Source organism: Gracilinanus agilis, chromosome 4 (genome assembly GCF_016433145.1).
Source record: "Gracilinanus agilis isolate LMUSP501 chromosome 4, AgileGrace, whole genome shotgun sequence".
NCBI classification, from domain to species: Eukaryota; Metazoa; Chordata; class Mammalia; order Didelphimorphia; family Didelphidae; genus Gracilinanus; species Gracilinanus agilis.
The window spans coordinates 187,536,043-187,563,394 of record NC_058133.1 but is presented as its reverse complement, the minus strand read 5'-3'; the positions used below and the strand labels follow the sequence as shown (position 1 = coordinate 187,563,394).

Below are 27,352 nucleotides of genomic sequence, written 5' to 3'. Positions count from 1 at the left end.
CAGGCTGGCGGGAGGATGGACGAAGAGGAAGATGGAGCCAATGCCGAAGAGTTCGGGCAGCCCAAGACCTTGGTGCGGCTCAACGACCTGTCAGGATCTGGTGGCCTGTCGGGACCCGGGCCGGGGCCGGGGCCGGGGCTGGGGCCAGGGGACAAAGACCCAGGCAGTACCGACTCGGAGCCGGAGCCGGAGGGACTGCCCTATCCTGCGCTCGCCCCAGTGGTTTTCTTCTACCTGAGCCAGGAGAGTCGCCCCAGGAGCTGGTGCCTCCGTCTGGTCTGTAACCCATATCCTTCGGGAGACTGCAGTGGAGAAATGGGTGGGTTGGTGGGGGACAGGTAAGTAAGCATGGAGGGGAACAGCTTGGGGGGGGGGGTGAATCACAGGTGAAGGGAAGACAGGTGAGACTGGAGGGAAGAGGGAACTGATGGGGGGGGGCTGTTAGAGTAAGGGGGGGAGGGGAGAACCAGGTAAGGCCAGGACTCCAAAGGAGAGACAGCCATCACCATCTCAACCCTTCTAGTGGGGTGAAAATCGGAGCTGTACTGCTAGAAAGGGGGAGACAGGGGAGGGGGAGGGGGCGAGGGAGGAACGTGCGCCGACCGTTCCGCAGCTGGACGCTCTCCAGATGTGGGGAGGGGAGAGAATCGTTGCCCTCCAGATGTGGGGAGATGCAGAAGCTATTGATTTCCCTGACCGATAGGGGCTGGATTTGCTTTCCTAAATTGGGGGGGGGGAAGCAAGCAGAGAAGCAGTAAATGGGGGAGGGGGAGCTGTAATCTGCGCTTCCTTTCTTGCCATCTCCCCCACTTCAAAGTTTGCTACAGGATCAGGGGTCCATCCTCCCCACTTCGACCCTGGCGCTGAGGTTTTACCGACCAAACAGGAGCTGTAATTGGGGAGGGGATGTTTCTAAGCCCCCCTCATCTGCCCCCCACCCCTTACTCCCCCGCAGCGGGCTGGAGGCACAACAAGGAGATTCCGGCGGCGGCTGATGTCAGGGGCTGAGAATGAGAACAAGATGTGTGGGATGGGGAGGGAGGTGGTTGTGCCCCCAAAGCTAGAGCTGAGCCCCTGGCGGGAACTGAGCAGATTTGGAGATCAAATCTGAGCTCCCCGAAGTTACCCGCCCCTCTTTTCCTTATTTCAGGGTGTGGGGATGCTTAAATGTGAGGAGTTTGCTTTGGATCTCCAGCAGGCGGGTGTGTGTATGATGGGGGTGGGAGGGCCGTGGGGGTAGACAGCTTCGGGAACTGCTCTGTAGAGAGGGAAGAATCCAGTTAGTCAGAGCCCCCCAATTATGCAAATGGGATCTGCTTTCCCCCCCCCCCCAATGCTTTCTTTCAATGAATGCTTCAGTAGGGGAGAATATGACCAATCCCCTAAAATGAGGGTTGTAGAGTGAGGGCATGAGTGTGCTTTTCGTCTCTCCCCCTCCCCTCCTTAGAAGAAATTCAGGTTGGCCCTTCTCTGTGTCTGGCCTCTCTGGTCTGTTTAGTAGCTCCCACCCCAAAGTAGAAAAGAATCATCTTCACCCCCTTCTTTCAATCTAATCTCCTGTGTTGTGAGGCTCTTCTCCCTCTTCTAATAGCTGGCTTGGCTTCCCTAGAGAAACCCTGTTCCTGCTTCCCCCCCCCCCCTTTTCTGGCTGCTTCCTGCTCAGATTCAGTCACAAAGCGCTTCCCTAGAACAGAACCTGTTTGTTGTTGTTGTTTGTTTTGGTGGTGGGGGTTGTTGGGGGGTTTTGGGGGGTGAGGAGGCTCATTGAGATATGGTGTGTCTTGACTGCTTCTCTCTTGTCTTTGTTATAGCCCAAAGAGGGGCTTCTTTGAGACCCAGTAATCTGGGGTAACCTAAACCTGTCTTTCCCCCCTTGAGATTCCTGTTGCCTATTCCCAAACCCTGGGGCTGTGAGAGAAGGGAGGGAAAGGGGGAAATGTGTGTCTAGACCACCCTCGCCCTCTGCAGTTAAACTCTCACAGTTCCCAGAATCCTGCTCTCCCAGCTCTTCCCTTTCTCTTCTACGCAGAACTGGAGACCTGGGTTCCTGGTCTCCCTACCTCCCAATCCTCTTTTTCTCTTTAAACTCAGATGGCACCAACATCCCCCTAAACCACATGAACCCACCAGCACCTCACCTAGTCTGCTCTGTAGTCATGAGAACCTCCTGGATTGTATCTTCTTTCTACTTCCTTTCCAAACCCCAGAATGAGGGAAATTAGGAGGGGGGTGGTGGTGGTGGTGAGGCAGTGCACTGTAAAATGTGGATGGCTGTTTAGATTTGCCTATTCTAAAGCCTGTAATGCCCACTCCTACCTTTTTATGCCTCAGTTTCTTCCCTTCAAATAGATCTAAAGAATGGAAGGAAGTGTACTCCCAGTTCTCCTCAACCCCCCCCACCCCCAAAACACACATATACACAGGCACACACTCTAGGGAAATGAGTCTTAAGCTAGCCCTTAAACCATGAATGGAAAAGGTAGCAGCTCTCTTCTGGCCTACCCACCTTTGCTTCAGGAGAATAGAAGTATCAGCAAAGGATACGGTCTCCACTCCTCCCAACTTACCTAATAAATTGAACTCTTAGGGGATTTTCTGAGGGGAAGGTGTATTCCTACTTGCCCATTATCCCTTTCTCCCCACAACACTTTCATTGTGTTTGTGCACAGGACCCATGATGGGGAGCCAGAAAGTCATAATTTAGCAATCGCCACTTTGGGCATCTTTGGCTTATGGACTGGGGAAAAGAAGATCAGAATGAATGGTGAGGGGTGGAGACTATTCCAGAGGGAGATTTGGAGCCCTGTCTAGTCTCAACCCTGTTTCTGGAGGGCCAGGAAAGGGGTATTTCTGGGGGGAAATTGTGGCTGATGGGGTAACCAGGCCTGGGAGGTAACGAGAAGTTAAGAACAATGCTGCTTAGACTCACTCCCCACATACTTTCTGTCTCTGTCTCTGTCTCTCTCATACCCTTTCTCTCTCTCTCTCTCTCTCTCTCTCTCTCTCTCTCTCTCTCTCTCTCTGTCTCTCTGTCTCTCTCTCTGTCTCTCTCTCTGTCTCTCTGTCTCTGTCTCTCTCTCTCTCTCTCTCTCTCTCTCTCTCTCTCTCTCTCTCTCTCTCTCACACACACACACACACACACACACACACACAGCATACTCACAGCTTAAGGAAATGTGTCTCTTGCCTTTGCCAGAGGCTCTGAATTGAATCCCTCTTCCTCAATATTTCCTTCCTCTTTCTACAGCATCTCATTCAGCCCTATAACACTGGTTTATGCCTCTTGCCCTGCCCCCTCCCACTCTCTTCTTCCCTCACTTCAGACTAAGAAGAGAGCCAGACCCCTTCTCTGCATGTCACTCTCTACCCCTCCCTCCGGCCCACCAAGGCCAACCCCCCAAAGAGGCCTTGTTTCCTGGAGAAGAAACCTGCCCAAGGCCCCATCTGGGATGTAGGGGGTGGAGTGAGGAAAAGCAATAAGGAAGGGTATGAGGGATGGCCTGGCATTACATGCGGGTATGTGTGTGTGGTAGGGGGTGCCTGAATTAAAGACGAGTAACTAACATGGGGTCAGAAGGAATTTCCCCCTGCTTCCCATTGAATCCCTGCTCCACTAGGCATAGGTGCCTGTTTTCTCCTCACTAATGTGTACTTCTTGGTTGCGTGTGTTTTCCCTCTTTGCGTTCCCCCTTGCTGACTCTCCCCCCCAACCAAAGGAGATCCTGAGCATTCCCTCTCCTGGCTATGTCACATCTGGAAGTTTGTGTAGGAGTTCCTCCAAGCTCAGAGCCCAGCACAGCTTTTTCTCATTTAGAAATCATAGGCTGGCATTTGGGATCCAGGGAGGGGGAGTGGGAGAAGCAGGGCTGGAGGGGGGAGTGGGGAGCCTGCCAGGAGGAGGAGGCCTGAGCGGCAGGAGCCCTAATGACTTCCAGAAGTGAGTGTGAGTGTGTGACTGTGCGTCATTGTGTGTGTCTGAGTGTGTCTGGTGGGAGGGGGAGGGCAAGAGATCTATGGATTTTTTTCCTTTTAGAGGGTCTTTGGTTTCCTGCCTTACCTGTCTCTTTCTCACCGAGATCTGGGATGTGAAAAGTGAGGCTTTACAGGATGCCATATTACTCTGATCTCTGTCCTGGCCCCCTAGAAGAAATTGGGGAGTTGAGGACTTCCTGTCTTACCTCCTGATTGCCACCTCCCAGTTTCAGGTCCGTGGACTCCCCAGGAGGGTGGGGTGTCAGAAAAAAGGCTTGGGGGTCTGGGGGAAAGGTTTGAGGTGTCAGTGAGAAATTTGGGGAGCAGTATATTAAAGAGTAGGGTGGAATAGGTCACCTGTCTCAAATCTGCCATAGACATTTCTTACACTAAAGACACCCCCTTCCCCTCCCCTTCCCAGAGTTGGGGACTCCCCAGCTACTCTTACTCAGTGGCCCCAATTGGAGCCAATTCTGGGATTTCCCCCTCCCCACACTCCTCCAGCTGCTCAGACTCCAACTCTTCACCCCACCCTGCCGGCCTCAGCCAGGATGGCGACAGACACAACCGCTTGCGAGCACGCTCACACACACACACACACACACACACACACACACACACACACACACAGATCTGCTTGCACACATACAAGCATAACCCCTCTCTTTCACACACACATACACATGCATGCACATACAGTTGTAGACACTTGAATAAGATTTCTGGCCCCCTTTCCCTCCCAAAGATTCCAGTAGGCCTGTGTCTCTCTCCCTCTGTGTCTCTGTATCTATGTCTCTGGGTGGAGCTTGCTGTCTTTCTTGGCATTTTTTTTTCCAGTTCAGCTAGAAACCTCTCTCCCCAACACCCACACACTGGAGGGGGAGAAAGACACAAGCAGTGTATATGTTTGGGGAGGGGGAGGCAATGGCGCCTGGCCAAGGGGCTCTGCTGGGTCCTTAGTTGGGTGATGACTCCCTTCCTACCCACCCCAAAAGCTGAACAGTGTCTGCCCTTCTGTCCAAAAGGAGCTTGGTGCCCATGGAATTGCTGAAGTTCCCAGAACCCCGGGGGCTCTCTCCCTCTAGTGTCCCACTCTTCTCACCCTTTACCCCTGGTGGCTGGGCAAGGGAAGGTAGCTTGGGGCCTCTTTGAATACATGAGAAGATCATCTCCTCTTCTCTCCCAGGACAGGAGGATGGAAGCCGGCTTTCTCCTGCCTCTGCTTTCCTCCTCTAGATTGGGGGGGGGGGGGCTGGACCTGTGGTGTGAGGGAGAGAGCGCTTCCAGTTTCCCTCCCCCCCCAACTCCTTTCGGAGCCACTCCAGCCGGGAGAGTCGCCATAGCAACAGTGACCACGTGACTGCACAGGTCTCTCCCAGTCACTATGGCAACCAGTGTCCCCTGTTCCCTTGGTTGCCATAGGATATATCACATGGTTTCTCCCCTCTCCCCACCTGGTAACCTGTGTTTCCTCATTTCTTTCTACTGTCCCTTCCCCACTAGAGGAGGGGAGAGCAGCCTTGGGGGAAGGGGGGGGTCACCTCAATTACCATGGCAACAAATCAACACCAACCTAGTGACACATCCTACCATTACTATGGCAACAAAAGGAACATCACACAGTGACATGGAGCTCTGTTCCCATGGAGATGAGCCCCACCCTGGGATGAGGGAAAGAAGGACACCCAACCGGGAGTCTAACATTGCTAGGTTCAGGCCAGGCAGTGGTTTCACAGACCTGGGAACAGCTCAATATATCCCATTTCCAATTTCCCTGTGCCTTAGTTTCTCTCCTGACCATTTCTGAGGATTTGGGGCTAGTCAGGTGAGGGAGGAAGAAACAGAGAGGTGAATAGAGATTTTCTGAAGATATCTTCTGATCCTCAGGAGGCACTTTAGTAGATGCTTCCATAGTTGAATGATCTTGAATAAGTAATTTCCTTTCTTTGGCCTCATTTTCCTCATCTGTCAAATGGAAGAAGCTGGATGAGATCCCTTGAAGCTCTTATTCTCTGTGCTCTGTATACAGTTGAGAGAAGAGAGAAGCTGTACCTCTTATCAAAATGTCAGGCCCCTGCCTCAGAACTTTTAGAGTGGGGGGCTCCGTGGAGGACAGAGACAGCACTGTCTTGCTCCCTTGCTCCTCTTCCCTTCTACTCACACCTCCCTTGTGAATATCTACACCTTTGACCATGGAAATGTGGTGTTTGTGTGTGTTAGCATCAAGATTTTAGATTTAGGGACTTTAGAGATCTTGGTTCATGTATCTCACTAAGCTCCTTCCCTATCATCCCTCCCAAGTCATACACTAGGCTGGACTGGGTGAGAGGTACATAGTCTCCTTCCCATGATCACCCTCTTCTTAAAAAACCTTACTGTTTCTAGTTTTCTAAAAGGTGAGCTCCTCCTGGCTAAAGCCTGAGACAAGTACATTATCCCATTGACCTGGGTCTGGGAGCATTCTCCCAGCTCATCCAAACCCTTTTGGGGGCTGACTGGGAGAAGTTCTTTTAATTGTCTATCTTCCCGCCCATCCCACCCCCATCCCAACCTGGGAAACCCAACCACTTCCTCATTACTGCTGTAAGAACCTCGAGAGGGGAGACTACTTCTAGTCTCCAGTGGGTGTGCGAAGGGGGAATGTATTCATTCAGCAACCACTGCTCCCTCAGCTTATTCTGCACTAGGCTCTGCAGGGGGTGGGGCGAGGTTCAAAGAAGGATAAGATGGGATCCTTGCCCTCTGGGAGTTTAAAATCTAGTAGGGAAAATGAGCCGGGAACACAGAGAATTATGCTACGGGCAGAGTATGGCCAATGTTGTAGGAGAAGCATGAGCAAAGTGCTATGGAAGTCATCCTGCCAAGCTGTGTGTGTGTTATCTGCTCCATCCGCTCCTCTTCCAAACAGAGCCACCCACCCACTCTCATTCAGGTAAACCCTGCTTGGGCTTCCCAAGGCACTCCCACACCCTCTTTCCTGGCTTGGAAGCCTCTACTTTGAATTCTTGCTTCCACCCGCAACCTCCCTGGGGAAAGCCACGGGGGAGGACCACCTCCTGGGGAAGGCAGAAGAGGGGACAGTCCCAGGGAAAGACGGGTGTGACAGCCCTTCTGGCCGCTGACCTTCTTCTTCCCAGAAGACTCTGGGAAGAGGTTGACCAGGCGTGAGGGCGAAGGGCAGTCGGGAGCCCAGAGCATCGAGGAGGCCTGGCAGCTCAGCCTGCACCCCGAGCTTCAGCACCCCCTCCCCCACCCCGTGAACTCTGGCTGACCCCTGCTCTGGGGAGAGATCCACCAGCATCGGCTTTACTCAAAGAAATGGTTCCATGGAAACACTGCACTCTTTCCCGTCCTTCCTTCGCCACCCATCCCCCCAACCCCCCATCTTCTGACAGTTAACTATTGGAAGCTCATTCTTGTTGGGGCACAGAGAGGAAGGGGCGTTGCGAGTGCCAGAGGTTCTGGAATTGGAGGCTGGAAGAGAAGGACGAGGAGGACCCGCAGGCACTCGGCTAGGCAGAGGGCTGGATCTGAGCTGGACCCAGAATTTAGGGGAGGAAGGGAGGGAGTGGAACACTGGCGCTAGAGAGCTTGGAGGGATGGGCGCCGGGCAGAGCCCCGCAGCCAGATGTCGTTGCCCCCTTAGCCACGACTGACTATGGCGAACAGCTTCGCCCCCGCCGGGGCACCGGTTCTAGCCCGCAAAGGTCGAGATTTGCGCAACGCTGGCGAGAGCTCTCCTACACGGCTCTATTTCATCCTCCTCCTCTCCTCCCAACCCTTATTCTCTCCATCCACGTCCCGACTCCGACCCTTTATCTTCCCAGGTCAGAGACATTTCTCCTTAAAAAAAAACAAAACTGAATGGCCGATGTTTGGGGTCCAAGTCACATCCCTCTCTGGTCTCTGGGGGTAGGATTGCTCCACCCTGCAGAGGTCGTTCTGATGCCTCTTCCTACTTCCCAGGGCAGTCATTCCCTCCATCTGGGCTTGGAGGGCAAAGAGGAGGGCTGAGGGATGTCCAGCTACCCAAGAGCCTGCCCCAGTGATGGTCTGCTGAGCCCACCCTGTGCTTGTGTCAGGGAGGGCAAGGGAGATGTGATGGGGCGTGTGACTGTGCATAACTCTGTGTGTGGCCTGTTCACTGCCCCAGCCGGAGGGCAGGAGTCTGTCTGGGCCTCTAAACTTCTCACTCCCCACTCCTAGGGATGGCTCCATGAGGCCACAGGGGGCTGAGGAGGAATTGGGCTGGGCTGCATCTGGAATCTGGAAGCTCAGTGAGGAGGTCTCTCAGGCCATCTCTCCAACCAGATCAGGTTTTCTTTGATCTTAGGTGTGTCTGTTCCTGCCCCACATCTTTCTGCTGGGTAGCCATTGCATCTTTGGATTGTTTTCTGTCACACTCCTGGGCCGCAGTGGATGGGTGGGTGGGTATTCCAGGGAGAAGAAGTGAGGAAGTGAGTATTTAAACCCGAACCCATGGCCGGTTGCTCCCTTGACTGCTACCCGAACCTGGTTCGAACGGGTCAGCATGCTGGTTATCCTGCTGAACTGTGTGACGCTGGGCATGTTTCAGCCATGTGAGGACATCGCCTGTGACTCCCAGCGCTGCAGGATCTTGCAGGTGTGTTAGTGGTGGGGAGGGGGCCAGGGGCTGCAGGGGGATGGGAAGGTGGACTCCTAGGCTCCAAATTTCTGCTCTGGGTCCACCAGAGTCACCATTTCCCCTCGGGGAGCAGGCCTCCCCTCCCTCCACCATGGCCTCTCCTCAGTTCTACCCCTTCCCCATTCAGAGTTGACCCCAGCCCCCTCCCCACTCTCAGGCCTTTGATGACTTCATCTTCGCCTTCTTCGCTGTGGAGATGGTGGTGAAGATGGTTGCCTTGGGCATCTTCGGGAAGAAGTGTTACTTGGGAGATACCTGGAACCGCTTGGACTTTTTCATCGTCATTGCAGGGTGAGTGTTCTAGAAACTCTTTGTTCTCCTTGTTCCTCAGAGTCAAGGCCAATTGATAGAGTAACTCCTTCTCTCTTTAGTGATTTTCCATCTTCTCTGAGAGTGGTGCAGAAGCACCACCTCACACCCAATTCAACAGGCAAGGCACAAGCACTGAGGATGTCACTAAAGAATCACATTCCTGCCCTAGGGCTCTAAGTTTCTCTCTGTATATGTTTATTCTAAAAAAAGGAGCAGTGTGGTATATTATAATATATGAGGAACTCTCCTTCTAGCCAGGAAGATCTGAGTTCAAGTCCTTCCTCTGACATCTGACTGTGTGACCCTGGGCAAGTCATTTAACCTCTTAATATAGGAAACTGTAAGACTATACACTGTAGGGAAGGTGTCCTCCTGTACTTATGGATGAACTTTACAATCCCAAGGAAATCACAGATTGAGGTCCTATCTCTATGACTGCATTGATCCTCAGCTTTGGGGCTGTTCTGTTCCGAAAAAAATCAAAGATCTTAATTTGGGATGGGACCATGGTTGTCTTTTCATCCAGAAAGAGAAAGAACAGCTCCATCCCCCTGAGCCTTGCAGTCTGCGGATGGGGTAAGAGCCTTGTTTCAAGCTACCTGACTCAGTGGGAAGAGCACTGCACTCATAGTTAGGAAAGGTGGCTTCTAGTCCCAGAGCCACCACTGCTTTACCCCAGTGGGCAAGCCCCTTCATCTCTATATGTTTCTGTTCCCTCATTTATAAAACAAGGACAGCTGGATTAGGCAATCTCTCAAGTCTCTTAGCTCTGCCGTTCTGTGATTCTAACCTTTGCCCTCGTCTGAACTTCCATTCGCCTAGAATCTTCTTACCTCTTAGTGTCCCCTAAATACTGGCCTTTCTCCTACAGGATGCTCGAATACTCCCTGGACCTCCAGAATGTCAGTTTTTCTGCTGTTCGGACTGTCAGAGTATTAAGGCCTCTTCGAGCAATTAACCGAGTCCCCAGTGAGTGATGCTTTCCCTGGGGCAAGCGGGCACAAGATAAAATAAGTCCCCTCCCCATCCCCAAGAAAATATCCGAAGATGGTTGGGTTGAGGGCAGTCGAGACAGGACTGACTATATCTCTGTCTTTGGGGGCAAATCGAAGGGGTTCTCTGAAGTTGGAATGAAACTTGAAATCTGCCTCTGGGGGTGTGATAGTTGATCCTTTGGGGAGTTGTGGTGGTCTGGGAGAGACAGAGTAGAAGAGGACAATGGACATGGGTGGGGATGGGATGGTGGTCTAGAGAGCTACCAGACTGTTCCTTATTTCATTAAGACTAGAGCAATCCCTCTTCCCCAGATTTTTGGTTCAAACTTGGAAAGATACACTGTTGACTCTCCCCCCTTTCCCTGTCCATGCCTCATTAGGTTGGGAGGGGTAAGGGTGGGCGCAAAGCTAGCAGCCCCCAGTCTGGGTTATTTTTGAACCCCATCCCCACCCCTTGCCTGTGACTTTCCTTTACTTCCCCAGTGGTAGTCTCCTTTGCCTGTGGCCTCTTTCCTTCTCCCTCACCCCATTTGGAACATTCACTAGAGCCATTATCTAAATTAAACTAGAGCAGTGAAAGCTTTGGAATATGGGGCCAGAGCAGCCTTGGCAGCCTCAACTCCCTGCCTTTACCCCTGAGCTTGTCCATCCCCCACCATAGCCCCTGAGGCCTGGTGCTGGGTCCCTGGGTGGGCGAAGCCACATGTGGATGGGCCCTGGCAGGGGCGGGGGTGGAATGGGAGGCCGAGGCTCTGGATTCTTGGGTCAGAGTCTTCTGTGTGTGTGTGTCTGGGTGATGACAGCTGCATGTGACTACGTGCATGAGTTACCTCCTGTGTGTGCCTGGGTGTCTCTGGGTGGGAGTCCAGTGTTGAGTGTGTCCCCAGGCGTTGTGCTATGCTGGTGTTCACAGTAGCTCTAGAGGTCTTGGGTGTCGCATCCCCCACTTTCACCCCCACCTCGAGTGATGGCCGGCTGATTTATTGGCCTCTGTCTAACCATCAGTGTAATTCCCTTAATGCAAACCCTGAAGAATTGATCTCTGCTGCTGTGCGGTGGATTTGGGAGAAGGGGGGAGGCAGTGGAGAAGCCTGGGGGCCGGGGGAGGGGGCAGACGTTGTGCAGGGGAGCCTGGCTGCAGTCACATGGCTCGTCCAATTCTGTTAATTGTTTGTGGAGAGGGAAAGACAGGAGGCCCAACTACTCTTACAGAGGTCTGGGCAGCAAGGCACTTAAAGAAGGGTCAGGGCAGATTCAGACCATGCACAAAAGCAGCCTGATTAAGTCATAAACCTGCACGAGGAAGAGAGGAAAGCCTTCCTTTAATGGGGTGGGTGAGAGGCGCAGAGTCAGAGTGATGAAAAATCAATGATTGGGGGGGAGGGGGGAGAGCAAGGGGAAATGTCAGTCTTAGATCAATTTCTGTGAATGTCAGGTTTATGCCTCCATTGATTCATCCTGATTACTGGATCAGGACTCCAAATTGGTGCATTCTAAAGGGGGGAAGGGGTGTATTCTGGGAATGAAGGGTTGAAACTTGGGAGGAAAGAAGAGATTCTGGAGAACTTTTAGTTAGGTTTGGAGACAGAGGTGGTCCAGTAAGCATCCCTCTGACCTTTAGGTGCTTTTTGCCTCTGTTTCCCCATTTTTTAAACCCTTGCCTTCTGTTTTAGAATTGATTCTAAGGCAGAAGAGCAGTATAGGCTGGGCTATGGGGCTTAAGTGGACTTGCCCACAGTGCTAGGAAGTGTCTGAGGTTGGATTTGAACCCAGAACCTCCCATCTCTAGGCCTGGTTCCCAAAACTGAGCCACCTAGTTGCTCCTCTGTTTCCCTATTGATTCAACTCAATGGCCAGACAATTCTGACAGCAGAGGGGAGAAGAGGAATACCCTGGCAAGTAAGGGGGCTTATAGGAAAGGTGAGGAATTTTAGCATCTACAAAAAAAAAGTCCCAGGTGAAAATCAATCGTGAAGCCTATCATTCTAGCTAGGTGGGGCAATAGATAGAGTGCTAGGCTTGAAGTCAGGTAGACCCAAGTTCAAATCCAGCCCTCACTTACTGGCTATGTGATCCAAGACAAGTCATTTAATCACTGTCTACCACAGTTTCCTCAGCTTTAAAATAGGGATGATGATAGTACATGCCTTGCAGGGTTGTTGTGAGGATCAAGTAAGATAATATTTGCAAAACACTCAGCCCTGTGTCAGGCACCTAGGAGTGTGCATATTCCTTTCCACTACCTGAAAGACAAAGAAATGGGCTCCCAACCCTTTTCCCCTCAGAGTCCCCTTCAGCCCAAGGCAGGCTGGCTTGGACTGGCCTAGAAAGTCCTTGATTAAAATCTGTCTCTGGATGCTTAACCTACTGCACCAGTTCTGGGGCCTCCCTGCTGCCTCCCCCCTTTCTGCCCCCACAGTGCAGCCTCTGCCCACCCTCTAGGTATGCGAATCCTGGTTACTTTGCTGCTAGACACCTTGCCCATGTTGGGCAATGTCCTCCTTCTCTGTTTCTTCGTCTTCTTCATCTTTGGCATTGTGGGAGTTCAGCTCTGGGCTGGGCTCCTTCGAAACCGATGCTTCCTTCCAGAGAATTTCAGCATGTGAGTATAGGGAATGGGGTGATTGGTTAGGGTACCTGGGAGATGGTAGGGGAAGACCACTGGGAACTGGGGGAGGTTGTCTTTCTTCCTGAATATCCTCACTTCCTGTCTCTGCTCGATTCCAGACCCCCAATTTTTTCTTGATATTTCTCACCCTATTCCCTAGGATAGCCCTTCAGACACCATCTCTAGGGTATCATCCCCTATTCTTGCTGTTGTGCTCCTTGTCCGTAGCTCATGGCCCTATTTTCCTGTCCTCCATTCCTAAAGTCCCACTGCCCTTTACTCCATTTCCTTTGGCTTCCTGCACTTTGCCCTCTACCTTCTCATCCCCAATCACTTGCCCTTCTATCCCTCCCATCCCCCACCCCCCATCTTACTTTCTTGTGCTCCCACCTTGGGTTTTACCTCTGACACCCTTCCCCACTCCCCTAGCCTCATCCCTGACTCCCTCCCCACCCCACAGCCCTCTGAGTGTGGACCTAGAACGCTACTATCAGACCGAGAATGAGGACGAGAGCCCTTTCATCTGCTCCCAGCCCCGGGAGAATGGGATGCGCTCCTGTCGAAGTGTCCCCACGCTTCGAGGAGAAGGGGGCGGTGGTCCCCCCTGTGGCCTCGACTATGACGCCTACAATAGCTCTAGTAATACCACCTGTGTCAACTGGAACCAATATTACACCAACTGCTCTGCTGGTGAGCACAACCCCTTCAAGGGAGCCATCAACTTCGACAATATCGGCTATGCCTGGATCGCCATCTTCCAGGTGTGTATGGGGGGAAATGGGCAGCCTGGGGACCTGGATTCCAGTATCTCAGACCCCTAAGATGCCCTGAACTCAGGTCCCAGGACTCAAACTTCTTAGGGTTGTGGCCATAGACCTCTGCAAAGATGACTCCAGACTGTGTGTGAACCACACTCATCTCAGCGAGTCTTCCTTCCCATGCTCCCTTCCACACATAGCATGAGCTCCCGAAAGATGACTCCAGGCCTCTTCATCTTCCCCAGGTCATCACGCTCGAGGGCTGGGTAGACATCATGTACTTTGTGATGGATGCTCATTCCTTCTACAACTTCATCTACTTCATTCTTCTCATCATTGTGAGTGGCTTCTCTGGTTGGGATGGGAAGGCATGGGTCCTGTGGGGTTGGGTAGACTTGGGGAAAAGGGGAGAGGATGGGGTTGGGCAACACTCCCTCAGAATCCTCCCACCCTCAGCTCTAGCATAGAGGTGCTAAACTTTTTCCGGAGGGATTGGGAGCCCCATTGGTAGTCTACTGAAGCCCATGGACCCCTTTTCAGAATAACAGTTTGCTGCCTATATTCATAATTGTAAGAAATGTTACATTTCAATCAGATGGGAGTGAAAAATTAAGATATAATTTTCCCCCCTTCCAAAACTGAGGTACTCTCTGAAATCTATCCATGCACCTTGGCAGGGTGAGGGAGAGGGTCTATAGACTCAAGGCCAAAACTCCTGCTTTAGAGAGAGACAGAGGGCAGATATACAGAGGAAGGCAGAAGCAGAGACACCATTCTTAACATCCCAGACGATCCCAGGAGGAGGGAAGGGGAGAAAGAGACAGAAAGAGACATAATGTGACCAACATAGACAGAAGAAAATAAAATGAGGAACAGATACCAGGACTCTGAGTGAGAAGGAGATGTCCTAGAGGACAATCCCTCCTTCCCTCCTCTCTGTTAAGTATACAGAAAAGTTGCCTAGCCTGCCCAGAGACATCTGACCATGGAGGCCGATTCAGTTGTTGGCTTCATTCTGGGAAGAGGAATCACGATGAAAGGGAGGGAACAGTTCATACTGTTCCATAATTGTGCAATTTTTTGAGGATGGAGATTGGCAGGGGAGAGGGTCTAGGTGAGGGAGCTTGGGCAGACAGGTGGAGGGACCAGTTTCTATTCTCCTACACCCACCCATGATGATTCTCTCAAAACAGTGTCCTGAAATACATTAATGAGGCTAATTATCATAATTATCAGGACAGACTCTGGGGAGAAAAATCTGCATTGTCATCATGAATATTCATGTCCTTCATTCTGAATAGTTTTCCCAGTTGTGGCCATCCCAGATTTCTGGTGAAACTGAGGCATAGAGGAAAGGGATTCAGGGTAGAAAAGTTGACGTATCAGTGGGGTGGGATGGGTAATGAAGGCTCAGGTGAGATACGGCAAATCCTGGAGTAGGACTCATGTAATTTGTGGTGGGTACTTCCAGGCCAGGCTAAGTAAGAAATGGGAAGGGAATAGGAGGTGGAATTCTGGCATTTTTAGCCACCCTTATCCATTTCCACTAGCTGTTCTGTCCTTCAGGCCTCCCCTCCTCACTCAGGGGAGGGCCAGTTGTCTTGCTAATTTTTACCATAACTGATCTCTAGGGTCCCACCCAACTTGGAAATTTTATGGTTGTGTGATTCTATGTAGCTCTACCAAGTCTCCTCTTCCTCCAACCTAGCCATGGGAGGGTCACTAAATTCATGCTTTCCCCCTTCCCATAACTCATCCCTTCTACTTCTTCCCTCCTCCCTTTTTATTCCATCTGATGTGGCAAAAAAAAAAAAAAAAAAAGAACATTGAATTTAGAGGGGGAGGGTTTGAATCTTGACTCTACTTTGTGTGTGACCTTGGGCCAGAAATTCCTTTTAACCTCAGTTTCTTCATCTGAATTAGACTAGATGGTCTCCTATGGTGGCCCAGTTGATGGAGAGCTGGGCCTGGAGTCAGGAAGATCTGAGTTCAAATCTGACCTCCAATACTTATTAGTTCTATGACCTTAGGCAAGTCACTTAATCTCTTTTTGCCTGAGTTTCTTTAAGTATAAAATGGAGGGTCATAATAGCCCCTTCCTCAGAGGGTTGTTGTAAGGATCAAATGAGATAATATTTGCTTAAAAAGACAAAATGAAACAAGTGCTTAGTGTGATGTTTGGCACATGATAGGTTCTATATAAATGCTTATTTCCTCCCTATCCCCCTTTTGTCTCTATTTCCTCATACTACGATTTCTTCTCTCCCCTGAAATCTCCCCTCCCATCAGGTGGGCTCCTTCTTCATGATCAACCTGTGCCTGGTGGTGATTGCCACACAGTTCTCAGAAACTAAGCAGAGAGAGAGCCAGCTAATGAAGGAACAGCGGGTTCGATTTCTGTCCAATGCCAGCACCTTGGCCAGCTTCTCTGAACCGGGCAGCTGCTATGAGGAGCTGCTTAAATACCTGGTGTACATCCTCCGGAAGGCTGCCCGGAGACTAGCCCAGGCCTCCAGGGTGGTAGGGGCACGAGCTGGCCTTATAACCAGTCCTGGTGGCCGAGGAGGTTCTGAGACCCAGCCCACTGGGAGTGGGAGCTGCCCCCGTTCCCACCGCCGTCGCCCATCCATCCATCATCTAGTTCACCACCATCATCATCATCATCACCATTACCACTTGGGCAATGGGACCCTGAGAGCTCCACATGCCAATCCAGAGATCGGTGATGGCGATGCCAATGAGACACGCCGGCTTATGCTGCCTCCACCTCCCACCAGTGTCCACCCTGGGGGTTCTTCCGGGGGTTCTGAATCTGTACATAGCTTCTACCATGCTGACTGCCACCTAGAGCCCCTGCGCTGCCAAGCATCCCCTCCCAGGTCCTCTCCAGAGGGTCCCAGTAGAAATTCGGGTGGAGGAAAAGTATATCCCACCATGCACTCCAGATCCCCACCCAAGGTGCTAAAGGAAAAGGCACTGGTAGAAGCAGCTCCTGCCCCTGGGCCCCCTACTCTCACTAACCTCAACATCCCACCTGGACCTTATAATTCCATGCACAAGCTACTGGAGACACAAAGCACAGGTGAGCATTTTGGAGGCGGGGGTAGTTGGGGTTTGGGGATGTCTTTGAAATAGCCCTTTGTGCTGGGTTCTGATGGGAGAGAGAGAGAGAGAAAGGGGAGGGTCAAGTCTGACTGATAGAAACAACTATCTCTTCTCTTTGGGATTGTTCAGGATGGTGGAGGAGAGATTGACATAAGACGATAGACTTGGGGCAGCTGGCTGGTTCAGTGGATAGAGAGCCAGGCCCAGAGACTGGAGCTCTGGGGTTCAAATCTGGCCTCAGACACTTCCTAATTGTGTGATGCTGTGCAAGTCACTTAACCTCAATTGCCCAGCCCTTGCTTCTCTTCTGTATTAGAATCCATACTAAGGCAGAAGGTAAGGGATTAAAAAAAAAGAAGAAGAAGAAGAAGAAGAAGAAGAAGAAGTTAGCCTTCCTTTCTGGGCCACCATTTCCTCATCTATAAAATGAGATGATTGTTAAAGATCTCTAAAGCTATGACCCCACAAATGCTATGGGGAGACAAAGTAGTCATCACAGGAAGCTTACTAGAGAAGGTGCTTTGAACTAGGTGGATTCTTTCTACTTGGTAACATGGCCAGTGGTTCAACACTCATTTGACAAACTGGCAAAGGGTTGAACATTTTCCTTAATCACTTTGGTAATGAGATATGTAAATATTGTCAGGCATCAAGGCTGAGGAGCTTTTGGTATCTGGGCACTGGAAATGCTTACCTCCTAAAGGAAGGGACTTTTGATGCTTCATCCTTACACTTGAGTATGGTAGCTAATCCAAGAGATACAGTTATAAGCAAGATCTTATTTTTCATCTTTAGCGGGCAGCTAGATGGCATAGTGGAAAGAGCACTGATCTTGGAGTCTGGAAGACCCAAGTTCAAATACTTTTACTAGTGTATAATCCTGATCAAGTCATTTATCCTAGGTTTCCCTCAGTTTTCTCAGCTGTATAAAATAGGGATAATAAAAGTACCCACCTCCCTCCCAGGGTTGTTGTGAGGTTCATATGTGTAAAGTGTTAGGCACAGTGCCTGGCTCATAGTAAGTGTTAAATAAATGCTTGTTTCCTTCCTTTCCTCTTTACTTCCCTCCTTCCCTCTTTCCTTCCTTCCTTCCTTCCTTCCTTCCTTCCTTCCTTCCTTCCTTTCTTCCTTCCTTCCTTCCTTCCCTCCTTCTCTCCCTCCTTCCTTCCTTCCTTCCTTTCTCTTTTGTCTCCTCCTTAATGACTAAGCTGCTCTTCCAACCCTATACTCTTGAGTCCAGGAGAAAGACCCTCAGGCTGGGATGGGATTGGGATAGCAGTGTAGAGCTGGCAAAGGCAGGTGCCTAATTCTTGAAAAGCTTAACGGGACCCTAGACTTCAGCAAAAGAAAAGAAAAAAGTAGATGGTGAAGTAGAGTCATTCTCACTGTAAAACTAAACAAATTAAACGAGAAAACCAAAGGAACCAAAGGCCAGCCCTGCCCATAGATGGCCCTTGCTATCGTTCAGTTCTGTTAAAATAATTGTTTCACCTGATTTCCATATTTCAATAAGTCATAAAAGTGGAAGGAGTTGAGAAGCTGACTGTGCATGGTATATCATATTGGTATATATGTCCAATTGGTACACCATGGTTGGGCATGGTATAATCTATACATTAGATTAGGAGTCAGGAAAGCTATGTAGCTGTGGCCAAGTCACTTGCTTTCTTCTCACCTCAGCTTTCCTCTTCTGTAATTGAGGGAGTTAAAGGGTAGGATCTGTGGTGCCCCATCCAGTGCCAACCTTTTATGATTCTTGAAGCCCGGAGACCATCAGTGCCTTTTTGTAGTTGGCTATTCCTAGGTTTCTTTTACTTTTCTTATTAATGTGCTCACAAAGGCTGGGCTTCTGGCCCGAGGGACAGCTCTCTGACTTGTGACCTCCTGTGTTCTAGGTTCCTGTCAAGGCTCCTGCAGGATTTCCAGCCCCTGTGGGAAGGCAGATAGCGGGGCCTCTGGCCCAGATAACTGTCCGTACTGTACTCCAACACAGGCGGGAGAAGCTGAGCTGATGGACGCAGAGCTGCCTGACTCAGATAGTGAGGGCATCTATGAGTTCACACAGGATACCCAGCATGGTGACCACCGGGACCCCCATTGGGGGGCAAGCCAGGGCCAGGACCAAGAGCCCAGTCCCTTGATGGCCTTCTGGACACTGGTCTGTGAAACTTTTCGGAAGATTGTGGACAGTAAATACTTTGGCCGTGGGATCATGATAGCTATTCTCATCAATACCCTCAGCATGGGCATCGAGTACCATGAACAGGTACAGACTTCTCTACCCTGCCCTTTCCAGGGGGTGGGGGTTGGCTGACTTCTTTCTCCCCAGACCTTAACCTCTCTCACCCCATTGCATGAAGGTGATAATGTGAAGGCAAAAATCTTTCTTCTAGACCAGGGTTTCTTAGCCTGTGCTCCTTAAAATGAATTTTAAAAGGGGCGGAGAGGAATGACATCTTTATTTTTGATACATTTCTTTCTTATATTATGTTTCTTTCTTATATTACTTTCTATATATTTTATTTGATACATTTAAAAACATGATTTTGGGGGCAACCAGGTGGCTCAATGGATTGAGAGCCAAGCCTAGAGATGGGAAATCCTGGGTTCAAATCTGACCTCAGACACTTCCTCCCTGGGTGACCCTAGACAAGTCATTTAACTCCCATTGCCTAATTCTTACTTTTCTTCTGTCTTGGAACCAATACACAGTACTGACTCTAAGACAGAAGGTAAGGGTTTAAAAAACAACATGGTTCTGAGAAGGAGTCCACAGGTTTCACCAGACTACCCAGGATGTTTGTGACCCAAGAAAGGTTAAGACCCTCTGGTCAAGCTTCTCCCTTTTCTTGATATACAATCTTGAGCAAGAAGTAACTTTTCTACATCTGTTTCCTTCTCTGTAAGGTAGAGATAATAATATCTTCTCCACCTATCTCAGAAGGCAATGGGGAGGATGAAACCATACATGTAAAGAGCATCAAGGAACTAAGAAGTTCTATACAAATTGCTAGTCCTTAGGGACTCTTTTGTGTTGAATGCAGAGAGGAGATGCAGTACGTGGTATACTGGACTGGGAGTCAAGAGACCTATATTTAAGTTCTGACTCCACAACTTACCAGATGGGTAACCTTGGACAAGTATTTTAATCAATCTGATCCTATGAGGTTTCAATTTGATTCTATTTTAGTTTAAAAAATAATTTATTGATTTAAAAATAATAATGTATTGATTAATTTTAAAATTGTAAAGGCCTTCTCTGTGCTAAACAGTCCTAATCTCCTGGAGGAAGAGTGGGACAGATATAACCTATACATAGATAAATAAAGTGGATTATCCATATAAAAAGGGGCCTCAGAGATCAACTAGTCCAACATCCTCATTTTATAGATAAAGAATCAGAGGGGGCCTGCTAAATGGCTCAGTGGATAGAGATCCAGGCCTAGAAATGGGAAGTCCTGGATTCAAATCTGGCCTCAGACACTTCTTAGCTGTGTCCTTGGGCGAGCCACTTAACTTACCACTCTTTTATCTTATAACCAATGTACTGTATTGAGTCTAAGTAGGTGAGGGTTAAAAAAAAAAAAGAAATAGCACTAGAAACACAAAATGACTTCCCCAAGGTCATACAGGTGGGAGTGGGAAAGTACACTAATAATTGAGGGATTCAGGAAGGAGATAAAATTATAATTTATATAGCATTTCAAAGTTGGCAAAGCACTTTACAAACATTATCTCAGTTTATCCTCATAACATCCCACCTAGAAGGTAGGCGCTGCTATTATTCCCATTTTACAGATGCGGGAAGTGAAGCAGGTAGAGGTTAGGTGATTTGCCTGGGGTCACACAGCTAGAGATGCCTTATTGAGTTATGGAGAATAACCTGTGTAATCGGGATGTAGACTCTTAATGACCACCCTGGAACAATTATCAATAATATGGAAATAGGTCTTGATTGATGGCACATGAAGAAACCAGTGTAAATGCTCGTTGGCTATGGGGAGTGGTGGTGGGGGAGCAAGAACATGAATCATGTAACCATGGAAAAATTTTTTCTAAAAAATAAAAATTTAAAAAAAAGAATAGCCTGTGTAAAAGAGACATGGAAACTAGAGGTGGAACATTGAGTTTAGGGAGCAATTAACTAGTCCTGTCTGTCTGTAATACAGAGTGCATGAAAGAGAGGGGATAATATTTTGAAAAAGAGGGATAATAAGCAAGTAGTTGGAACCAAATTGTGGAGGACTCAGGAATTTAGACTTTTTCTGGAGGCAATAAGGGAACCACTAAAAATCTTTGATCCTGGTCTGAGTCATGTAACAAAGACCTATAATACAAATAATACATGAAAAATACATTAGAAACAAGAAGTGACTTGCCCAAGGTCATACAGGTAATTTTTTTAAAGTGCACAATTAATTCAGAGCATCAGGAAAGAAATAATAATAATAATTTCTATAGAATTACATTAAAGAGACAGAAAGTTCTATGAAAAGTCCACAGTAAGGGGGCAGCTGGGTGGCTCAATGGATTGAAAGCCAGGCCTAGAGACAGGAGGTTCTAGGTTCAAATCTGGCCTCAGACACTTCCTAACAGTATGACCCTGGGCAAGTCACTTGACCCCCATTGCCTAGTCCTTACCACTCTTCTGTCTTGGAGCCAATACACAGTATTCTCCAAGGCAGAAGGTAAGGGTTTAAAAAAAAAAAGAAAAGAAAAAGAAAAGTCCACAGTCAGAAGGCTATTGCCAACTGTGTTCAAGGAAAGCTTCCTAGAGGAAGCATTAAAATCAGGTTTTAAAATTGTATAGGAATTCAACAGAGTTAGAATGGAGGGTAGAGAGAAAGAGAGAGAATTTCAGACTCAAGCTCATAGATTTAGAGCTGGAAAGGATCTTAGAAATCATTAAATTCAGTTCCCTCATTCTAAAGATGAGAAAAAATGAGGATGGAGGTGATTAAGAGACTTGTTTTCCTAGTCAGTGTCAGAGGCAGGATTTGAACTCAGATCTTCCCGATTCCAAGTCTAATACCTTATCCACTTTCCCACAGATTGTGATTAAAGGCTTGACAGGGGGAAATTGGCTTGTGACGTTAGAACAATGAGTAGGTCGGTTTGGCTGAAACCTAGATAAGGCTAAAGAATAGGATGAGAGAAAGATTGAAAAGTAAGTAGCTCCACTGAAGGGTTTGGTCAGATCTGTGTATGAAGCATCAAGGAGTCTAGCTGAGACGGGAGGGATGGTATGATTGGGAGCTGCTACAATGGCCCAGAAAGACGGTAGGGAGGAATTAGATGAGCGTGGTGGCTCATCTATGAGACGTGTATATGAGAACTATCGGGGAAGTAGAATCTACAGCCCTTGGCAACTGATTAGATGCGAGTGGTAAGGGAGTAGAAGAAATCAATAATAACCACCAAGGTTTATAACGTGGCTAAATCAGAAAGTGAAGATTTTGGGGAAAAAGAATGTCTGGCTTTGGACATGGTCCAATCGATCCACAATCATTTATTAAGCATCCTCTGTACTCTGTGCCAGGAACTGTTCTAGGTACTGATGAAGTAAATCTAAAAGTGAGAAGCAGGGACAGTTGGGTAGTTCAGTAGATTGAGAGCCAGGCCTAGAGACGGGTGGTCCTGGGTTCAAATCTGGTCTTAGACACTTCCTATCTGTGTGACCCTGGGCAAGTCAATTAACCCCTATTGCCTAGTCCTTCCTGCTCTTTTGATTCTAAGATGGAAAGTAATGGTTTAAAAAGAAAATCTAAAAATGAGAAGCCCCTCCCCTCAAGGAATTTCACTATTCAAAGAGGAAGTCAAATTTGAGTATTGATGAGACATCCTATGGGCAGATGGAGATGTGGATCTGAAGAATGAGATCTACAGATTTGTGAGTTATCTACCTTGTACTGCGGTTGACACTGTGTCAGGCTAGTAAATAGGATGAAGAGGGAGAAAATATATTTAGAATAGAGAAAACAGGGCCAATGACTTGACATGAGAGGACACCCACCTTAAGGCATCAGGAAATGTGTCTATGTTTTGTCGTTGCTGTTGTTATTGTTCTGGGTTAAGTCACTGAACCCTGTTGGCCTCAGTTTCCTCCTCTGTAAAACGAGATGGGGAAGGAAATGGCAAACCATCCAAATGGGGTCACAAAGAGTAAGACGTGGCTGAAATGAATGAATAGCAGAAAAAATTTTGTTTCTCTTGGCTAGATTATAAGCTCCTTGAGAGGAGGAATTTGTTTCACTTTTGTCTTTGTATTCCTAGCATCTAGTACAATGGCTGGCACATAGGGGATAGGGATAAAGATGAATTCTATTGGCATTTGGAACTTCTGCATGAGGAAACTCCTTCCACTAGTGCAGGATGGCATTTTCTTTGCATCTTAGAGTCTCGTTGAGTTGCCTAGAGTACTGAGAAGCAAAGAAACTTGCTGGGGGTCACATGGCCAGAGGATAATAGGATCATGGACTCAGAGCTGGAAGGGGCCTTCGTGGCCATGAAGTCTAACCACCTCCTTTTACAGATGAGGGACCTGAGGCACAGAAAAATTAAGTGACTTGCAAAGTCAGTGTGTGTCAAAAGGAATAATTGAGCCCAGGTCTTCTTCTTTCCAAGGCCAGGACTCCATCCACTATACCACACTGCCCTTCCTGCTTGGCACATAGTAGATAGGTACTTACCAGTTGATTGACTGATAGAAGGAACCATCAGAAACAGAAAAGAGATGGCTAGAGATGTAGGAGAACCAGAAGAGTGTGGTGTAATAAAAGCTAAGAGAGAAGAGAAGAGAACATCAGGAAAGAAGGGGTACGTACAATAATGACCTTAGAGAAGTCAAGGAAGAAGCTCAAGACCGGCCATTGGATGTATTGATAAGGCAGTTTGAGAAATCAGTTTCTAGAGAGTGGTGTGAATTGCAGGAAACCAGAGGGGAGAGAATAGGTGGGAGAGGAACCAGGAAGAAGCTTATAAACAACTTTTTCATGAAGTTTAGTGGTGAAAGGAAGGAGAGAGCCTGGCCGAAGTCAAGAGGAGCCCTTTTCATTTATTTTCATTTATTTATTTTTGAGGCTCTCTGAGCATGTTTTTTTTCAAAACCTTTACTTTCTGTCTTAATAACAACTCTAAGATGGAAAGGCAAGGATTAGGTAAATGGAGTTAAGTAGCTTGCCAGCATCACACAGCTAGGAAGTATCTGAGGCCAGATTTGAACCCAAGTCTTCTCTAGGCCTGGTACTCACTTTGCTCTACCCCGCTAAGCATAATTGTAAGGATAAACAAGTGGAGAAGGAGATGTTGTATATACAAGAAAGAATGAGGATGGCTGTCGGAGAGGGTCTGGAAGGAGCTCAAGGACTCAGACAGGGGAATTAGCATGAGCAAGCAATGTTGTTTTTCAGTAGTGTAACTCTTAGTGACCTCTATTTTGGGATTCTCTTGGCAAACATACTGGAGTGGTTTGCCATTTCCTTCTCATTTGATGGATGGAGAAACTGAGGCAAACAGGGTTAAGTGACCTTCCCAGGGTCACACTGCTGGCAAATACCTGAGGAATGTCTTTCTGACTCCAGGCTGGGACTCTCTATCCATCACTCCCCCTAGCTGCCCCAACTAAGGCATAGAGCTATCTTTTCTTTTGTGATTTAGGAAAGGAGGAGAGAGTGGGTAATGGCAATGAGAAGTTCTGAGGAAAGGAGGAGGGATAAAGGAGCTTCTGGAGGATGACCTCAGTCTTCTCAGAGAAGTAGGAGGCTAAGTCATCTTCGGTAAGTGTAGTGGGTGGGAGTGTAACTGAGGCTTGAGGAGAGAGGAAAAGTTTGAAATAGCCACTGTGTGGAATGAACTAGGGAACTGATAAGAATAGAGTAGGATTGCTGTGAGGCAATGAGGGCCCAGCTGTAAGTCTGTGCACTAAAAATGTATGGGGAAAATATCATCTCAGCTCCAGACCTTTCTCAGAAGCTTCATGCCTGTCTTTCTGTAAGTTAAGGGCCACCAAGATCAGAGTTGGGTGTGATTAATCAGGGGAGGATTCTTGGAGGAGGCTGGGTTAAAAAAGTTTTTTAAAAAGTTTTACTGATGCCTTGGTTCTTATATCACAGTCATTTCTGGATATAACTTTTATTCCCAGGGAGTCTTCCCTTTTAACAAAGAAAATAACAAAGCAAAACCAACAAAAGAACTGTGTCTGATAGAGTATGCAACATACTAACTATACCCATCATCCCCCATCTCTCCAGGAAAAGAAAGAGTTCATTTCTGAACATCTTTTTCAACCTCCCATTTTACAAATGAGGAAACCGAGATCAGGAAAATTAAGCTGACTTGCCCAAGGCTACAACATACAGATAGCATGTAGGATAGCCAGGATGTAAACCTGGATTTTTGGATTCCAAATTGGAATTAAAGAAGAGGAAAAGTTTGGATGAATAGAGAGGAAATGGAAAACTAATAGCAGGGTAAAATTTGACTGAAGCTATCATCTGGAAAGGCTTTTTAAAGTTTGTAGCAAAAACAGAACAGACCATTCTTTTCATATTGGAGATAGGTAATATGTAGGAACTTCTAGTTTTATAGGGGTGCATGGGCCTGTTTGAGCTGCCAAAGGGCAGGGCTTAAGGTATCCACTCGAGAAATACTTTCCAATAAAGAAATAGGTAAATGAATGCATGAATAAGTAGATAGAGAATAGAGATGTTCAGATAGGATAGAGATAGATGGATAGATAGATAGATAGATAGATAGATAGATAGATAGATAGACAGACAAGACAGATGGACAGACAGAGGGATAGATAGATGGATAGACATAGATAGATGGATGGACAGATGGATAGATAGAGAGATAGATAGATAGATGGATAGACAAACGGATGGATGGATGGATAGACAGACAGATGAATAGATAGATGGATAGACATAGATAGACAGATAGATGGATAGACAGACAGATGGATGGATGGATGGATAGACAGACAGACAGATGAATAGATAGATGGATAGACATAGATAGACGGATGGATATAGATAGATAGATAGATAGATAGATAGATAGACAGATGGACAGACAGAGGGATAGATAGATGGATAGACATAGATAGATGGATGGACAGATGGATAGATAGAGAGATAGATAGATAGATGGATAGACAGACGGATGGATGGATGGATAGACAGACAGATGAATAGATAGATGGATAGACATAGATAGACAGATAGATGGATAGACAGACAGATGGATGAATAGATAGATGGATAGACATAGATAGACAGATGGATAGATATAGATAGATAGATAGATAGATAGATAGATAGATTTAATTAAGGGAGTGGCAGACATTTTGGTGATAGGATCCCCAAACTTATGTAGCTGAGGAACCAGAGTAAGAGTTCAGTCACATCTGAGATGGGAGCTACAGGCTGGGTTTATAAACCTGTCCCTTGCTCCCAGGTTTACTGGCACATTTGGGGCCAAATTAGGAGATGATGAGATACAGGGAGGCTTGATGGTGCGGTGGATAGAGTGTGGGGCCTGAAGTCAAGAAAACTCATCTTCCTGAGTTCAAATTCAGCTTTAGCCATTTACTAGCTGTTGTGTTACCCTGGCTAAGTCACTTAGTCTTATTTTTCTGGTTTCCCCATCTTTAAAATGAGCTGGAGAAGGAATGGCAAAACTGCTCCCGGATCTTAGGCAAGAAAACTTCAAATAGGGACACAGAGAGTCAGATACAACTTTATAAAAATAAAACACAGTGATCGAACAACAACATAGGAGATTAAAGCAGGGAGGAGTAGCTTTTTCTCTGGATTTCTCTATATCAGTTATCTTGTTCTGTGAAAGAAAGGAAATTTTTTTAAAAGAGGATGTTTTCCGGCAGGTAGGTGGCTCAGTGAATTGAGAGCCAGGCCTAGAGAAAGGAGATCAAGGATTCAAATCTGAGCTCAGACACTTCCTAGCTGTGTGACCCTGGGCAAGTCACTTAACTCCCATTGCCTAGCCCTTCTTCTGCCTTGGAACCAATACACAATATTGTGTAAGTAAGGGTTTAAGAGAAAAAAACAGTTTTATCAGTGCTGTTTGTTTTTATATCAAAGTTGTTTCCACACTCTCTTTTGTGACAAAGAAAAACAATTTAGCAAAAACATTAGCTATAGACACTGCATTTAGGCAATTTGACAAGCATTTATTGAGCTCTCTCCTACTGTGTACCAGGCAGTATGTTTGGTGCTGAGGATACAAAGAAGAAAAAAAAAACAGCATCTGCCCTCAAGATGTTTATATCCTATGAGAAAAACCAAGTATATAGAAAATTAAATGTAAAAGGACTTTTTTTTTTGGTATGGGGAACTTTCAATGAAGAAAAATCTCTCTCCCAATGCTGGCTGCATTCTGCTTTACAACATATAGTCTTAGAGAGTGCCTGGGGTATTGAGGTTAAGTGACTTGCTCATGGCCAGTTAAAAGCAGCACTGGAGCCCAGGCTTTCCTGATTCTGGGACCACCTCTTTATTCACTATTACATGATATATACACAATATGTACAAAGCAATGTCCCATGGTTAGGGCTGTAATACTTGGAGGGAATCAGGGTAGGCTTCCTGGAGAAGGTTCTCTTGAGCTGGGCTTTTAATCAGCAAGCATTGATATGTACTAAGTACCATAAAGACAAAAATGAAACAAACAATCCTTGCACACAAGAAGTTTACATTCCAATGGAAGAGATATCAAACTGTACATGTATAGGCATGTAGAATAAATGTAAAGAAATATAAAGCAGATAAATACAAGGTCATTGAGGGGGAAATAGACTAGGAGTTGGGGGATTAAGGAAAGGCTTCTAGTAGAAATTCTGAAGGAAGAGAGATGAAGGTGAAGTCAGAATGCCTTCCAGGCATGGAAAACAGTTTGTGTAAAAGACTTGAAATGG

At 47.6% G+C, this 27,352-nt stretch overlaps 1 protein-coding gene across 28 annotated transcripts in view; it reads left to right on the top strand.

Annotated features, from left to right (window-relative positions):
• Positions 1-15: 15 nt before the first annotated feature.
• The window catches only part of CACNA1G (calcium voltage-gated channel subunit alpha1 G), a 93,611-nt gene continuing 66,274 nt past the window's right edge, over positions 16-27,352 (top strand). For all 28 annotated transcript variants that reach the window (XM_044674024.1, XM_044674018.1, XM_044674002.1 and 25 more), the window contains exons 1-9: positions 16-287; positions 8,485-8,596; positions 8,796-8,929; positions 9,822-9,919; positions 12,388-12,547; positions 13,014-13,314; positions 13,557-13,649; positions 15,601-16,393; positions 18,312-18,682. In XM_044674024.1, the coding sequence (XP_044529959.1) occupies positions 16-287; positions 8,485-8,596; positions 8,796-8,929; positions 9,822-9,919; positions 12,388-12,547; positions 13,014-13,314; positions 13,557-13,649; positions 15,601-16,393; positions 18,312-18,682 (2,334 nt within the window). The remainder of the gene's footprint in view (positions 288-8,484; positions 8,597-8,795; positions 8,930-9,821; positions 9,920-12,387; positions 12,548-13,013; positions 13,315-13,556; positions 13,650-15,600; positions 16,394-18,311; positions 18,683-27,352) is intronic.